Source organism: Anas acuta, chromosome 4, assembly GCF_963932015.1.
Source record: "Anas acuta chromosome 4, bAnaAcu1.1, whole genome shotgun sequence".
Lineage (NCBI taxonomy): Eukaryota > Metazoa > Chordata > Aves > Anseriformes > Anatidae > Anas > Anas acuta.
In genome coordinates this window covers 43,168,336-43,185,495 of record NC_088982.1, presented here as the reverse complement: position 1 = coordinate 43,185,495, position 17,160 = coordinate 43,168,336, and the positions used below count along the sequence as shown (strand labels likewise).

At 34.9% G+C, this 17,160-nt stretch overlaps 1 protein-coding gene across 1 annotated transcript in view; it reads left to right on the top strand.

Moving 5' to 3' along the window:
- The window catches only part of IQCM (IQ motif containing M), a 123,689-nt gene that overhangs the window by 37,776 nt on the left and 68,753 nt on the right, over nt 1-17,160 (top strand). The window contains 2 exon segments of the mRNA XM_068680927.1: nt 4,205-4,302; nt 13,956-14,056. Coding sequence (XP_068537028.1) covers nt 4,205-4,302; nt 13,956-14,056 — 199 coding nt within the window.

Here is a 17,160-nt window from a genome sequence, read left to right as displayed (position 1 = left end):
TCCCTTTCTGTGAAGTTGTATTCTCCACATCAAAAAAAAGGCAAGGAAATGTAATGTATTCAAAAAATAGACCAAAACTGGAGGCTAAGAAGTCAGACTTTTTGTTTAGGCATGTAAATATAAACAAATAAATAAATATATATATATATAAATAAAATGTTTAGACATGTAAAAATGAAGTCTGAGCCCTGAACATTTTAGGAAATCCTAAAGTCCTATCAGGTTTTGATTGTTCTATTGGTCTGCCTGGAAGTTGAGTTCTTAGATTGCTCAAAATCCAAGTAGACATCTGAGATTTTGTTTACTTTTACAGTTTGCCTCAAACAAATTATGTGTCAAGGAAAAAGGTTAATTGGCAAGATTAAGTTCAGATTAAGTTTTGAAAACAAAAATAATTTGCAACAAAGAAATCTGTTAATACAATGCATGTTTAAATATCACAAATTTCTAATGTGATCTTGAATACATGTACTCTTATGTTACCTGAGAATTTAAAAGATAGCTTAACTTTACATTCATTCTGGAATATCTAGTGACTTTTTTGCTGCAATGAAGTTGTATTTACTGATTCTTATATGTGTATGTAATCACTTTATGTATGCATAAATATTTATAAAACAATTTATATAAATACAAATACATTTATATAAAATTGAATTACAATATCCTAATTCTGTTATGATGTCAGTCACCAGAGACATATAGAAAATACTTATTTTTTATTGTAGGAACTTATTTAAATATAATGAACATTGTATTCTAGGCGGGGATTACAATCATGTATTTGGTGCTCTGATGAGCCCCAATCTTATTTGTACTATCCTGTCAGTGTAAAAGATGTCAAAGTGGATATAAACTTCAGTCTCATGCATTCTATGACTGAATTCATGGATAAAATTGAAATACTTTGAATTAATTCTCCAGCACTAATTCATTAAACTTGTGCCCCCTGCCCCCCATTTAAATTATACATATACTTAAACTATGAACTGCTAATTCTATCATCTAGCTAATAATTGCTTGTAAGCACTATAGATTAAATCTGAGTGTCCCATTTAAAAAGGCATTAGCTAGCTGTGAGTTTTCATTAACTGACTCTTCTTCCTTTCCAATGCACTTATTTTTGGATTGAAATACATGTAGTAACTGGGAAAAAAGTGCTTTTGGGAGAAGCTTCATTTAAACACTTCTTTTTTTCTCATCTGTTTATTGGATCACATAGATATATCTTTCACAGGATTCCTGTGACAATCTTTGACTTTAAAAAAGGTCTGTGGAGGTTAGAAGTGCTTGTCTGACCTTCCTGAAATGTTCTTTATGGGAAGGGACTAGATAAAAGTGCCTGAGATCAAAACGGGCCATGATCAAATTCAGAAGTGATATTAATTTGGGACCTGAGAAAACTCAGCATCAGAAAACCTGAGAAGGTATAAAGAACAGGAATTTATTTCTTTTTTAAACTGAATTATGACTTACTGGCCCCTGGAATTACAAAGTGAATGGTGCTGAACGGTGGGAAAAAAACAATCTAGCAGAGAGCTCCAGCCTGTTCCAGTCTCTGAATGTCTCTGTATTAGGATATTTGCCTGCAGTCGTTACACAACTCCTTTATCTTTCTTACCTAGCTACATGTATATCAGGCATTCTTCATGTATGACTTCATTTGGTAGACAAGGGATTAATGCAAGCAGAGGCAATAGACAATGTTCTGTTGTATTTCCTAACTGATCAGGGTTTCTAGAAGTAGCTCAAATAACTGAATTTTGCAGTGAATTTTTTGAATTTTGCCCTGAATTAGGCATTCATACAGAGAGTTAGAAGCCATAAAATCCATCCCATTGAACAAAAACCTGCTTAACCAAATTTATAAAAGGTTGAAAAGAAAGAGATGTATCTTTAAATCCTATTCTCTCTTGCAAGTAGAGGCTTAACATCATTTAGCTGCATGTTTTCTTACATTATGCTGTGCCTGCTCTATCAAATACAGAGATGAATTTGTGGTGTTTTTTAGAATGTAGTCTAAGATGTCACTCTGTCCTAAATAACTTCGTACTTAGAAAACTCATCTTTCCTGAGAGTAGCTGGGAGACTAGCTTCAGTTCCGTGCAGAAATTCAAGCAATGTTAGAGAGAAGGCTGGATCTGGCTGGCAGTGATGGCAGCTCCTAGGTTGGTGGAAGAGGTTATAGTAAGTATCTGACAGGAAAACAGATGAGCATGACCTGAGTCTTAACCATTGTATCACACCTATTTTTTGATGTAGTTGTCATTCCCTAGTGCTTTTGATCTTTTTTCATCAGTAAATCCATAACAGAATTACACAATTTCTGTTGGTTTAGGATAGAGGGCCAAGCTCTTGTGCTCTCATGTGCTATTACATGTAAATATTGTGACCAGTAGAATAGAAGTAAACATATTGTTTTGTTAAGGACTAATATAAATGTCCTGGACACAGCATTCCAAAAAAAAAAAAAAAAAATGTGTGGCAGAAACAGAATTGTCCTGTTACAGTCCAAGGCCTGGACAAAATTGATCTGGAAATAGCTTCAGAAAAGGGGAATGTACTACCAAAAGGGGACAGTTAAACAGGTAGATCTGTCTCAGGCATGCTGAGTAGTAAAGAAAAGACGGATCAGGAAGTTCCATCTTTGTGTGCTCCCTTCTTCCTAACAGAAAAATGAAAGGGATTTTTAAAACTAAAAACTAAAAAAACAAACAAACAAACAAAAATGCAACAACAACAAAAAAAAACCACATACTTTTCACAAAACTGCAATTACTTTTTGAACTTGTTTCTTCATGAAATTATTGATAGCAAAATGTAAACCAGCAAGAATAACTAGAGTCATTATGGATGATAACACTAAAATGTGCTAGTGACATTAAACTTCATGACTAAAGAGCTCGGCCAATCTAGAGAGAAGGGGGCCTCTGCTGATTGCAAATGTCTCTGTACCTGTTAACAGTTAGAGTTTTCTCAGAAGTGATGGAGTGTACTATTTTTGGAGAATGAATTGTAGACAAGAAAGGCTGTTGATCCCTTCCAATATGGCAGCTCTGTTGTTATGTAGGTAACAAGCAAAGCTGGCATAATTGAGATTTTTATTTCACTCACTAACCAAATTTGTTTCAGATTTTCTGAAATGGTCTCCTTTACTGCAAGAGATATAAAGCTTTTTTGATCTCCCTGGTGTTGCAGTGCACTCATTGAAGTCAAGGTTTTATGTTTTCAAAATGTAGAACAGAAAATTCTTTCACCCTGTCAGTTTCAAAATTATTGTGATATTTAAGCACGTTACCTTTAAAATTTGTGATATGTTATACAGAACATAATGGTCACTATTACACATAATCACATGGAAGAACTGCTTACAGTTGTTCATTTGTACAAAGAGGTAAAATTTATTTTTAATTATTTTTGAGAACTTTATAACTAAATATTTTACAATGTAAGCTGGCAATTTGTGATTTTAACTTATGCATTCCTTTTTCATTAAATGAAGTTGTATTGGAACCAGGAATTCAGTGTAGTTGAAACTGATAGGAAAGTAAAGTAGTGTGTGTGTACTTTACCATTCGGAACATTTTAAAGATATTAACACATGATAGTGAGAACTACGTTGTGACTTGGCACAAGGCACACATATTATACCAGCTGTGGTTTAGTTGTAGTTAGATGGGAAATCAGCCTGGCTCTTTAAAATACCTTCAAAAAGCAGCCTTGTTCATGGTTTCAGCCCTGATCTGAAAAGAGACATCCAAGTCAAGTAATTTTCAGGAAATGAAAGAACAGAATGTCTTGCAGCCAACATGCTTCAAGAGAGGAACAGGAAGCCATGCTGATTCTTTCCATGGTAAAGTGAATGGAAGAATACAGAGCTGTTTTACACCTTTCTATGAAGGATATCTGAATAAAATGAGACTTTATTTTTCCTTTGAAAATACCGAAGGGACGGTATTAAAAGCTATGCAATGAGATGCAGACTTTGAGATTTTGCTAGTTTTGTTGTCATTGATCCAGGCAATGAGCCTGAAAATATTTGAAGTGTTTTACGGAAACTCCTGTCTGACCCCATAGGAAGCAAATGTCAATTCCAGTTCCGCAAGCTGAAACTACCAATTCAGTAGATTGAAAGTAAATAAATAATGTGAAGTAATTTGGATAAATGACATATTTTTCAAGACCATACTAATCTTCCCAACAGGCAAAGTATACCAGGACTGGAGAGGTGTGATTGTACCAAATCCTGAGAAGGAGCATGACCAAATGAGGCAAAAATGCATAAGAGTGAAGGGTAAGAAGGTATGTAAACTGACCAAGTATCAGTGAGATCAGCTCTATGTACATTAAAAATGAGAAACATTCTAGCAATAAACTTTGCATTCTGCATAAGAGGTCTATAATATAGGTGGTGTTATTATCAAAATGGGAGAACAAATTTTATAGTTGGAGCAGTAGCCAAGATTTTGGACCCCCAAAATTCTTGTCTTACATTCGATTATTATATGTACAACACTCTACCAACTACTACGGACGAAGTGGTGTTTCACTGTCAGTGTACTTCAATATCATGAGTGGAATCTCTGTGAATTCTGTCATTTATAGAATGTACATGAGTATTACATGTGTTATACAGGCCCTTCTACAGAGACCAGATCCCTGTTAAACTAAAACAAACAGTAGTGTAAACTTCTGGAGTACGTAGACTTTTAAATGCTAATAGTCACCAAGTATTAGATAACAACTGCTAATGTCAAAACTGAAATCAGTTGTGTAGATGTACCCTTTCTTTAAGGGGGACTGATAGTTTGGTATTTAATTTTCAGAATTTGTACCATCATGGCATGGCTATCTCGTTTTGCCAACTTGATTTTTACAATGTACTATCCAGAAGCATAAGCTTTTCTCCCAGTGGCCTAATAAAGCTGAAATTATTTGACCCAACTTCATGAAATGTTATGCAGTAACTGGATAGCTAAAATTACGAAACCTCTGCAGTAGTTTTAACAAATATTTATTTAAAAATATCAAACACTTCAAAGATAACTGATTCTCATTTTTTTATTATTATTATTACAAATGAAGGAAAGTCCAGAAAGAAATAGAAACGTTTAACAAAACTTAAATACCCCCACATTCCGTATGGTTTTGAGGTACAAAGATTAAATGTTAAATGTAATTTAAGGCAGCAAGCAGCTGTTGGAGGTAACTTCCCTACTTAAAATTTTCTATTTGGCCTTAGAAGTGAATAGATCCTGCTATTTAAAACAATTGTAAATTCATTTTAGGCTCTCAAAAAACACTTGTGAAGACTAAAAGTCTTGAAAGTAACAAGAGTGAAAAGTTTCTTTTTTATTTGTTGTTGTTGTTTGTTCTGAAAAGGAAATTATCTATAATTAAAGAATAATGTAAAAGAAGAGAGAAGGCTTGATAGCTTAAATGGAGTCAGACAGGATTCTGGATCTTGGCAGTTGAAATTCTAGCACCTCTCCAACTGAGAGATGTTTTCACTAAAAGCATAATTATAGTTTCTTCTAAATGAGTCATCCTCAGATAAATACAGTTGGATAATTGTTCTCTGTATTCTTTGGAAAACACTATGAACCCAGGCTTTGTATAAACATAAACTTTTATTTCTTTACTGTAATTCAGTCCTGTTTGTAAATTGTCCTAAGACTCAGTTAATTCACAAAGAGAGTGACTTTGGACTGAGAAAGATATTTTCATCTGATAAAACCAGGATCTATCTTATTGCTGAAGGCAACTGTGCCATTTACATAAATATTGAGCAGTTTTCACCTGGTTGGTTTATTCATTTATTTTTGCTCCCACTAATTCCATGGGAAAGCAGCTTTAGTCTCGTTTGGTGGATAGAAACTTCCAGTTTTCACCCTAAATTTAAGTATGCTGAGTTTGTACTGACTATATTGTGCCAACATTGTCATTTAGAGTTATAGCTCTTCTCCATCCTTGACTTGTCACGCCCACTCCTGCCTGAATCAATTGTGTCCACTGTCAGCCTTTGTCTCTCTGGGCTGAAAAAGGTCAAACTATTTCTTGCTTCCTCTCATCTGAGACACTCTTCATTGCCCTGATTATCTGAACAGCTATTTCTTCATACTTTATCCAGTCAGAATTCACCTTGCTTGAATGCTGAGTGACCACAGTGATACAGAATGTAACATCCCACAGGGTAGCATGTGTTTCTATGCTTATTAAACATGTTATGGTTGTATTTTGGGGATTACTTGTTCTCCATCTAAAACTCTGTATTTTACAAGTCGCCTCTCAGAAGTTAACTGCAAATTGGTGCCCCATATGGTTTGAAAATTGTACCAGGAAGTTTGTTTTTCTAAAGATCTCTTGGATGATATTCATCAGTAAAGACAAGGAGTCTAAAATTTAGTTTACATCTTGGGATAGACTTATTGAATAGCATGTGTTTTGGGACACCTGTTTTGGTAATGGTTCATTAAATGTTTTGTAAATCAGTCAAAATGATACAAGATTCCAGGGTCAGAAACAATGTCAGCATGTCTCTAGAGGTAATTCAATGAAACTACTGTATTCCTAAGTGTGTCGTGAATATGAATGGCATGTCCTAGGATGTCACATTTACTCTCTGGTACAAGCTTAGATTGATAGTGACTAAAAGCTAAATGAAATATATGCAAAATGATACTTGGTTACAAACATTGTAATGTTCAGCCTTAAAAGTGTTCTAAGAATTGCAATGTCTTAGGAATTTACATTAAGATCATTTAAGCTACAAGAAATATGTTATCTGAAGAATCCTGTAGACGTATGAAATGATTAGTGAAGAAAACCTTGCTAGCTCATGATGAGCAAGCCTTTCTGAGGAAGTCTTTCTGAGGAAGAGTGAAAATTACACAACATATTTAAATTGCTGTCCTTGTCTATTCAGAAGTATCCTGGTATGCAGTAAATTTCCAATTTTGAAGTCACAGAAAAATCTTGGCGAGTCTAGATACAAGAGGTTACCTTTTGCCTAGAGAGGCACCTGATCTTTACATTTAAATTAGAATTGTGTTTTATATTTAGTTTCATTTTGTTATTTCTAATCTTGCATGAAAATTCCTCACCTGAAAATTCCTATTAAGTAGAGAGTTAGTTTCTTATTATTGTCTGTTTGGTGTTGAGGATGAGATAAGACTGAAAGCTGTATCTCCATGGAAGGATTGAAAAGACTAAGTGTCATGAGCAGACATTGCTGAGAAACTTTGTCCCAGGGTGAGTTTAGGGAATTTAGGGAATCAGACTATCTCCTGCTACACTACAAACAATTGCATTAGAAACAGAGGCTGACTACTGCGTAGCACTTACTGAAAAATGCTCATTTCAGCAAGGATAAGCTAGCATTTCCTCTGCAAGGAGCAATTTACAGAGAAATATACCCTGCCTTTAGGCAAATCCCAAAGCTCTCCAGTTGAAGTGTTTTCCCCCAGAAATTAGTTTCAAAAGCATTTTTGTCAAGAAGAATTTCTCAGGCCTTGAATATCTGCTGTAGGGAGAAAAGGAGAAAAACAGAAATGCTATCTCACTATTGAAACCAAGTATGCAAGGGAGTTTTTTGGGTAAGCTGAAGTTGAAAATCGCTGTGCTGATTCATTCAGGGCATTCTATTTTATAGGAGAGTCTGGCATCCTGAGTGAATGCCCTTGCCACTGCATTGAATCTCTTGATTTTGTTTTGCAACAGAACAAAACTAAGCTTTAAAATCTTGAAAAGTCATGTAATGTTATGAGTGAGCCTGCAGTGAATACATTATCCAAAGACAGGACAGTGCTTTATTTGCATAGATAACGTGGCTAAACTGTCTTCTCCAAAGAGGCACTGAGCTTAGGCCTGTATTGCCAATGCAGTTAGGTTGTTTTCACAACTGATTCTGAGGCACGTTCTTTCAATTATTTTTAACATCAGTTCAACTTTCTATTTACAATACCCATGTTTTTGGTAGGTGAGTTGCTATGTATGCCCTTGCCTCATGGCTCTTTTATTTGATAAAAGCCAGCTGTACAGTCTAATCTAGCAAGATGAAAAACTAGCCTGGATCAAAATACAGACAAGTGGGGAAGAAGGAGTAGAAAGCTTGTCATGCACAGACGTCTTTGTTAATGAACATTTCACATGAAAGAAAATAGTCTTTCAGAATATTTCTATGTCTGATTTTATTTTATTCAATGAGAAAAGACAACAGAGATTACTATAGCATGTGAATCTGGATAAAACAGGGAGTGTGCTTAGAAAGTACCCACAGCTCTGCTTATGTCTACACACAAGCGTTTATTGTTTCTTTAGAATGGCTTTCATGTATTCTCTGAAAAATTATCCAAAACAAAAAAAGAGTAGTTCATTAAACTTTTAAATATGCTAAATAAAATCTTTCCCCAAAAGGCACATGAGGAACAGTGGGTTATAGACAAGGTGTTACCTTATCAGAATCATTATTTTAAATTACTGATTTGTTTTCTTTAGGAGGAGATAGGATATAGTGGTGGTATTTTAAGAGCTGAGATAGCTTAGTTGCAATTTGTACTTTACTAGGGTTTTGTACTTGACCTAAAATAGGAGACAGTTATTTAAATCTAAAGCTCTTTCAAAGCTAGCTGCGAATTAACCATTCCTTCATTAGGGTTCAAAGCTGACAAAGAGTTCTACTGTTTATCATGCAAAGTGTTTCTATGGTTGAAATTCACCAGTTTAGACAGAATACCATAACAATCTGAATTGAACAAAATATGAAATATCCATTTCTACTCTATCATCTCTGATTCACAATAGAATGATCAGCTTCTATTCTTGCTGTTGATGAATGTTGCCAGCTTTAATGTTCCTTCATGCAACTGTAGGTGTTTTTCCTGTGCTACCTTGTAGGCTTAGCAGAAACTCTTTGTAGATGGTTGAAAACAAACTCTTTAATGCACTTTCTTTTCATACTTAAGGTTAAGCTTTACCACGCTGTCTGTTCAAGTTCCTGATGTACTGTGACAATTCTCTATCGTGCCAACCAAAATCAATTCACTATTTCCTCATGTTACATTGTTACTTCATCCATCTGATCCATCTGTATTCTAATGTTGCCTCTTCCTTTTTTTTCCTTTTAGTGATTGTCCTCTACTTATTGTATTTAAGCAGTGTCCATCATCTTGGGGCCCTGGGACTGAGACTAAGTTCATGAGTTTCTGTGGCATGGTGCCACTAGCTGTAATAGACAAGGTGGATTTTGTTCCTGGTTTCAACCTAGCCACCTCTTCCAGTGCTTTATATGCCACCCTTCATTCAATTTCTACTGGGATGCAGTGATCTGTATTCTAATTGCAGATTTTTCCTTTTTTTTTTTTTTTTTTTTTTTTTCCTTTCTTAATTTTAGGACAGAAGTCTTAAGTCTTTTGAGTCATCAGAGTCCTTCATTGCATCTTCTCCCGAGTTCCAGATATTCTGGAAATGTTAAAGATTTTAAAATGGTATTTTGAATAATTCTTTCATTCCTTTTGCAGATTAATGCAATTATAATATCCACATATATCCTGTTTTACTGAGGAAAACTTGAAGTTTTCACAAATAGATCTTGATCCCCATACAAAACAGAAGCAGAATAGTAGAGCTAGAATCAAATAAATTAGTTCACTACCCCAATTCTGGAGTAGCTTTCTATGCAGACATTATTCTTAAATAAAAGTTACTTTTATTCCAGAATAATTATTCTGCTCACAAAACAGCATCGGCTCTGAGACAAAGCTGAGACTTCTAACACTTTGTAAGTTTATCTCTGAATTCCTGCTGTGCAGATGGCACAGTGGGCTGGGGAGCAGCAGGACTGGGAAGCAATAGAGAAGTTGGCAGGTTGGTGAAGAAGATAACAGGTGGCTTGTGAAGTGGAAGCAAGGTCTTTATTGCAGGCCACCCTTGTCTCAGGCAGAATAAAATTTTGAATTCAAGGGGGGGGAGGCAGCCTCAGATGAAAGAATACACAACCTGCTGGACCTCATACTGGAGACTTCAAAGATATTTTCAGAAGTAAAGGAAATGAACTGTGAACTTTTGGATGGCTCCAGGTAGAATCCAGGTAGAAATGGGAAATCTAGAGAAAGTAATGGCTGTTCAAAGGGTGACTAAACACTGAGATGGTGGACCAGCACAAATAGAGGGCTGTGGAAGAAAAACACTATGTAAGGTCTTCAGATGAGACAGGCGCTTTTTTTTTTTTTTTTTTTTTCCCCTCTCAGCAACCTTATCAGAGTACAGATTGCTGTAACAGCCAATTAAATTCCTTTTGCAAGTGGGAGGCAGGAGGCTGAACTCAATTGGCAAGTGGCTCATCATAGTGTGAAGTGGGAACAGCTCATTCTGAGTCAAACACATGCTTCACTGCACTGTCTTATGTGGAAGATTCTGAGAAGATAAAACCATTTGACTCCTTTGTTATAGCAGTGTATCAAATATAATGGTGAGTGCAGATTGTAAAGAAAACCTTTGTGTGTATTTCGTATCTCCCACTTTTCAGGGGTTAGTGATATGATTTTCCTTATTGTTAAAAGGGAACATACTTCAAGCTATGTGGCCAACTTACTTTAAGAAAGTAATGTAAGATATATCTTACTTTAAAAAGAAATTACGGTGAAAAATTGTTTTCTCTCTGCTGTATAAAACATTGTAGGTAGCAGTCTGCTGATCAAAATGTTCATTTTGAAATGAACAGTCTTTACAGATGTTTGATACTTGTTTTATGAATATCAGATATACTTAGAGATATGTTCCTGGCAAATCCTGATCACATGCATAGTAATATATTAATTTTCATTGTCAGCTCATAATCCTCATCACATACTGATAAGCGCAGCTGGAGGACCCAAGAAAACCTTGGATAATGACTTGATAGCATTTCATAAATCTATTGTTAATTGTTAAGATACATTTGAAGCAACTTAAAACATCATCATCATCTATCTTGCACTGAATTCATACATTTATAGTATGAATAAAAATGTGCAAAGTTGCTTACTTTAGTGTTGGACCTTTGCCCAGAATTTAGTTTTTGGAGATTGACTCTTGAGGTCTTATGCAGATAGTATGCTTATTGCACTTCTGTGTCCACCCTTTTCTCATGTTTTCTCCCAGGCAGCTGGTGTTAATGCTTAGATTGTATAAAATTATCTAGTCATATCTCAATTGTACAAGAAGTGTAGTTTCATCTTCATATTAAATCCTAGCAGGTGGCTTTATTAGGCATTGGCATGGCATTAGACCACATGAACTAAAAGGTAGACTGCCTTTCAGCATATGCCTTATATCCCAGACAGTGTTTCCAAATGAATGAATGGGGGTGATAAAATCAGGCATTTTATCTCCCACTTTAGGTCTTGGAGGAGCAATTTTAGGACTCAAATTCCTAGATGAAAAACAGAAGACCAAAATACAGCAAACTAGTATGAAATCAAACCAGACAAGGCTGCTCAGTGATAACAGAGAACATCTTAAATAAATTACCAAGGAACCATACACCTATAAAATGAGGTGTTAAATAAGGCTATTCCTGAGCATGCACATGCATTTTAGCTCTCTCAGCAGATAACATTTAATTGGTGGCTAATAATCCAAAAACATACAAAGGTGAGAAGAGCCAGGCCCTCTGATTACGATAGCAATTGCTTGAAGTGTAGTAGCCTCATAATAATGTTTTTTCTTTAGCATTTGGGTAACCCATACCTCACTGATTGAAATCAGCAATACAAGTCAGTACAGTAACTTGCAACCTTTAAAACCTGCACTCTGATTAAAAAATGATAATCAGTGTCTAGCATTTAGGCTCTGTGGGTAGATTTGCTAAATATCATTCCTGAAATAGTGGTGTAGATATACTAAATGCATTGCCAATGTTAATCTAGCACATACTACTTATGATTTTTCAAACAAAATTTTATTTTGTTATTTGCTCATCAAAACATTCTGGTGACTGAAAAAGTAATGAAAAAGTTTGGTGGAAGAAATTACTATATATATGTATACCTAAATGTGCTCTAAATTTTGCATTTTCACACAGGCAAGAACTTGGAATCATTGTGGTTAGTTCTCTGAAATTGTAAACTTGGCACCAAATGGAGCACAAAATATAACAGAAGGTTGGGTATAGTAAGAAAAATAATTCAGGGGTGAACACATCATGTCTGTGTACCTTGAGAAAGGTGGCAGTGTGCAGAGAGGCTACAGTAGGTGACTGAAATCAAGCACAACAGGTCAGAAGAATAATCAGTAGAAGCGTCATTCCAAAAACTGGGAGCTGAGCCAAAATATTAGGAAGTCCATAGAGCAAGGTAGGACCTAAGGTGGTAGATTAATAGGCAAAGCTAGTATACATTTGAATATCAGACTTTGGTTTCAGTAAATGGGACTAGGGTCTATGATATAGCCAAAAATTTATGGAATGGTAACATGCAACCAATAGGACTTGTCCACGAGGTGGATAGGAGCAAATCACTTGTCAGGCATGCAGTCTTTCCTTTAGCTGGTCAAATGTGCCTGGTCTTTAATTGACGGGAAGTCTCCTGAGACCAGCTGTAGCACTGATAACCTAGCTGGAATTTACTAAGAATGTGAAAGTGCCCATGTAGCTGGCTAGTAATCAACACATATTTCTTAACTACATCCATAGTATACATGTATCTTAAATATCACATGCCATTCAGACCATTCAAAAAAGATAGAGTCTAGAAGGTAGTGTGTGGAATTGCCAGATGTGTGGAATAGTTTCTTTTATAAGACAGACTAAATAAATTGGGATTCATAAGGATAGAAAATGTATCATGCTGTATTTACTGATGATGAATATGATATACCATTTTACCATCCATTGATTCAATATCATAAGATCTAGGTAACTGAGCAGCAATACAATCTTGAAAGTGGGGGAAAGGTTAATAAAGAATATTGCTATTTATTATTTCTGTAGCTCAAGTACTAGAGGGACATGATTAAATTAGCAGGTAGTAAATTTAAAACAAAAATCCAAAACTCTTTTTCATATAATGCAAAATTAAATTATGGCTCTGTTAGTCACAGGTGTTGTGAAGTCTGAAAATATATAGGGGATCAAAAAGGGGATTAGGCAATTTGATGTCTGATTAGTTTTTCAGTGGCTATTAAACACAAGGGTAGAGATGCTGCCTGTAGTTCGGTTACTAAGCTGCCAATGACCAGAAGTCTGTAATGGAGACAAATCACTCCAAATGTATGGTGTTTCTTACACCTGCCTAGATTCCTTTGCTGGCTATTGTCAGGGAGAGCACGCTAGAATGGGTGCTTTTTCAGTGTAGTGCCAGATACATGTTTTTTATGATGCTTCATTCATAACTGTACTCCAGGAACACAAGAATTAAAATATATATGGGAAAAGCCATATTTCATACTAGGGGAGGACAGCTGAGGTGGTTATAGTTATGTTTCCATTACATTCTGTTTTTTCTTTCCTCTCAGTCTTTTACCAGATTATGTGTCCTTTTAAAGAGTTAGCCTGATCAGAAATGCAGTACAACAAAAGCCAAACAACCTGATCTACGCAAGTGGCTCTAAGAATAAAAATATGATACCAAATATTAGTCTTCTGTGTTTTCATAATGAAGGCATTGCTAGATTAATAATCAAAAGTAGCTGGACAGGGAGCAGTCCTGGAGGAGATGGAATGGGGAAAACAAAATTTACACTTTCTGAAGCTGTACATCTGAGCTTAAAGGAAGGTATTGCTAGGTTTATCCCTAACATAACACATAGGTTGGATTAATTTCTTTGAACTTTTAATTTTGCTCAATAAAGCAGCAAGTCCTATCTAAATTGTGAACCTTGTAAAGTATATGTACAATTCTTGAATTATATGGCAGCTGTGAGCTGTCTTAAATTTTAAATATCATCTTATTCACTAGATCTTTCTTTTTTCTTTCCAGATAGACTTCCCAGTCTATAAGAAGAAAAGTGCTGCATCAGGTGCTAAGTCAGAAAGGAGAGAAAATTGTCAGAAATTCAGTCAGAAAGTCAGAAAGTTGAGGTGCTTTTTTTCCTATTCATCTTTTGTAAAAAAAATGACAGCAGATGAAACTGATTTATTTTAATGTTTTTCTTTTTGAAATTAATATAGAAACTGAGAAAGGCATTGGAAAGCATGAATGGGCCCTAGCCATGCATTTAAGTTTTTTCCAAATAGAATCTAAAGATTTTCAATGGCATTAAGTTACAAAACCTCAGAATGGTGATTCTGGGTCTGATTTGTATGATCTGAGGAACCAGATCCATTTGTTTGATGTGTATTGAAACCTTCTATTAACATCATTGTGGCCTCAGGATACTAGGCAAATTTAAAATTTTCAAATCAGGCCCTGAGACCAACTAAATTGGGCTCTCTGAAGTTAATAACTGTCTTCAACTGTAAGTTAAAGCTGTTGTTGTGCTTGTCATTAGGGCTTCTATTTATGACTCCATGTTGCTTCTCTGTCATATTTTGTCTTCTATGAACATCCTGAGTGAATAATTTAGGATGTGTCTTTGAGTTTAAGCAGTGTTTCATCATCTTCTTAATTTATGTCTGCATGAATTCTAATTAGCTGGTCATCAAAATTCTACTCAGCCATACATTGATTATGTATATACGTATCTTCAGATTTTATTTGTATAGTGATAATTTCTGGATTGAGAACATACTGACACTTATGAGTAATCACTGGGCTCCAGTTCAGCACTCAATCTGTATTCAGTGAAACACTTAAACATATGCTTAATTTTGACTTTAGCTCAGGTGAGCATGCAGTTGCCTCCATCCCAATTCAGCATAGCATTTTAAGTACATGCCTAACTTTAGGCATATCCTTAAGTCCCACTAAAGCTAAAATCAAACACATCCTTAAGTGTTTCATGAATATGTATAACTGCTGAAATTGGTTCAATGAGATGAATTCTGTCGGCCATTAAGTAACAAGAAATGCCTGGCCATGATTTCATTACTGTCCTAAAGGCAGGGAAAATATAACAGAGAACAATTTATTTGTGCCTCAAAATTGTAAAAGCTAAGCTGTATACTGTTGAAGATAAAATATTTTATAAACTCTTCCTATCCATTAAAGAATACTATCAGGAAGAAATCAAGATTCCATTCTCAATGTTTCATTAGGTTCTGAATGTTCAATAATGTTTTGTTTCATTCTTGAAAAACATTTCAGATAATGTATCTAAATGTGTTTGAAATTACAAATGAGAATGAGAGGACAACTGGTTGCAGAAACAAAGAAAATGAGTACACTGTATACAGGTGTTGAGGATGTTACAGTTTATAGCACGTTTCTTAAAATTTTGTTTTATTTTCGATGCTGAAGTGCTTGATTCACATCACCAGTCTTTGTTTCAATCCCTTTTTGCTTTTGCTTCTTCAACGTCTACAGTCCTTCTGCACTATTTATGTGAAAAGCTCTTTGCATTTTTTATTTCAGATCCTCTCCTATTGCAGTTCATGAAGTCTTTCAACAGTAGGCTGTTAATCCTTTGCAGATTAATATGATTTCAGTGATAATCCTTTAATTTGTTGAATTTTAAGACATATAATCATTAAAGAAAGTGCTTGACAGATTTTCCATTAGAGAGGTACAAAGCAGGTGGTATGTCTTTAATGTATGTCGGTAGCATTTTATGTTGCTCATTTATAAAATTAAATTTGCAGATGAAGCAAAGAAGTCTAGGGTTAGTTACTAGTCTTTTCCCTTTGATATTACATTTGAAATCCAATTAAGGAAAAGGTTATTCAGGGGGTTTCAGACCAAGCAGTGTTAGAATATCTGGTTGAAAACTTTTTTCACATCTCCATTGTTACATTTCTTCTGCAATAAGGGTCAGCTTGGGTTCTACCCTAACACGGTAAAGCATTGAGTTATTATGTGGAGAAAGGGCAGGATATAATATAAGACGTGAGATTTACCTTCAGGTAGGCTGTAGGATGTAAATAGTATACAGGAGTCATTCCAGCTCTTTGTACGAGGCTTATTCAGACCTTCATTTAAGTTAAATATATGACCGAAATATTATTCCCTAGATTGAACTGAAGGCTTGAGTTATCTCACAATAATGGCACACACAAATCTCTTGCTGTTAGAGTTTTTGGTTTTCTGTTATTTCCAGCTCACTCTCCATGACAGTGCTTCTCATCCAATACTTTACCCTCTTTTTTTCTTCTCTTTTTCCTCCTGATATTTCCCATATTGACGTATTTCTTCTTCTTCTGCTCTTTTATGCAAACTGATGAAACAATAGGCAAGAAGAGAAGGCATAGATATTAAAATATTATGATACTGAGTACTCTTGTAAGACACGTTTTATTTAAAATCTCAGAAGCAATGCTTCAGGGTTAATATACAAACAGCAGAAATGTTCTTTTTTATTGTTTTTAGCCACAGATTAAAAAACAACAACAAACAAACAACCTCTACAAACATTTAAAGTTTATTAAAACCTCTGTTTAAATAAATAGATAACAGGTGTGGCTTATCGTTACTAGGCTGATTTTTTTGCTTTTATATACTGAAAATGCATAGATGTTTTATGCAGGAAGGAAAGGAAGCAGACACCACAAGTCTTTAGGAAAATCAGGTCCTGAACTTGGCAAACCTTTAGCTGATTTTGTCACATATTTGCAGCTTTAATATGATTTGGCCTTTGCAACAGCCAAAATAAGTGTCCTTTAATCACTTCCAACCTATTAACAGATGGGCAAACAGCTTTTATAAATGGGGCATACAAAATACTCCAATATCAGCCAAAACTAATTAGTAACAATATCTGAAATGCAATTTATAAGTGATGGAATATATATTAATGCAAATAAACTGATGGTTTGATAGAAATTCCATTTCAAACATTATGTCTGGTATTTGTTCTGCTCTGTTATGTTCTAAATACTCAAAAAAAACCCACCACACACTTTTTTCTGTCTAGCTATTTTCTTCTGTTAAAACATCTTGTTTAAAGGTAGTGCAACTGATAGAAATCACATTAAGCAAGAGGTAGTTTAGTACATGATTTTTTTTTTTGTGGTATATTAGAAAAAGGACACTTGAACACAACATTAAAAGAAGTTAATCTTTAAGAACAGCCCAAAGTACTGATATAAGA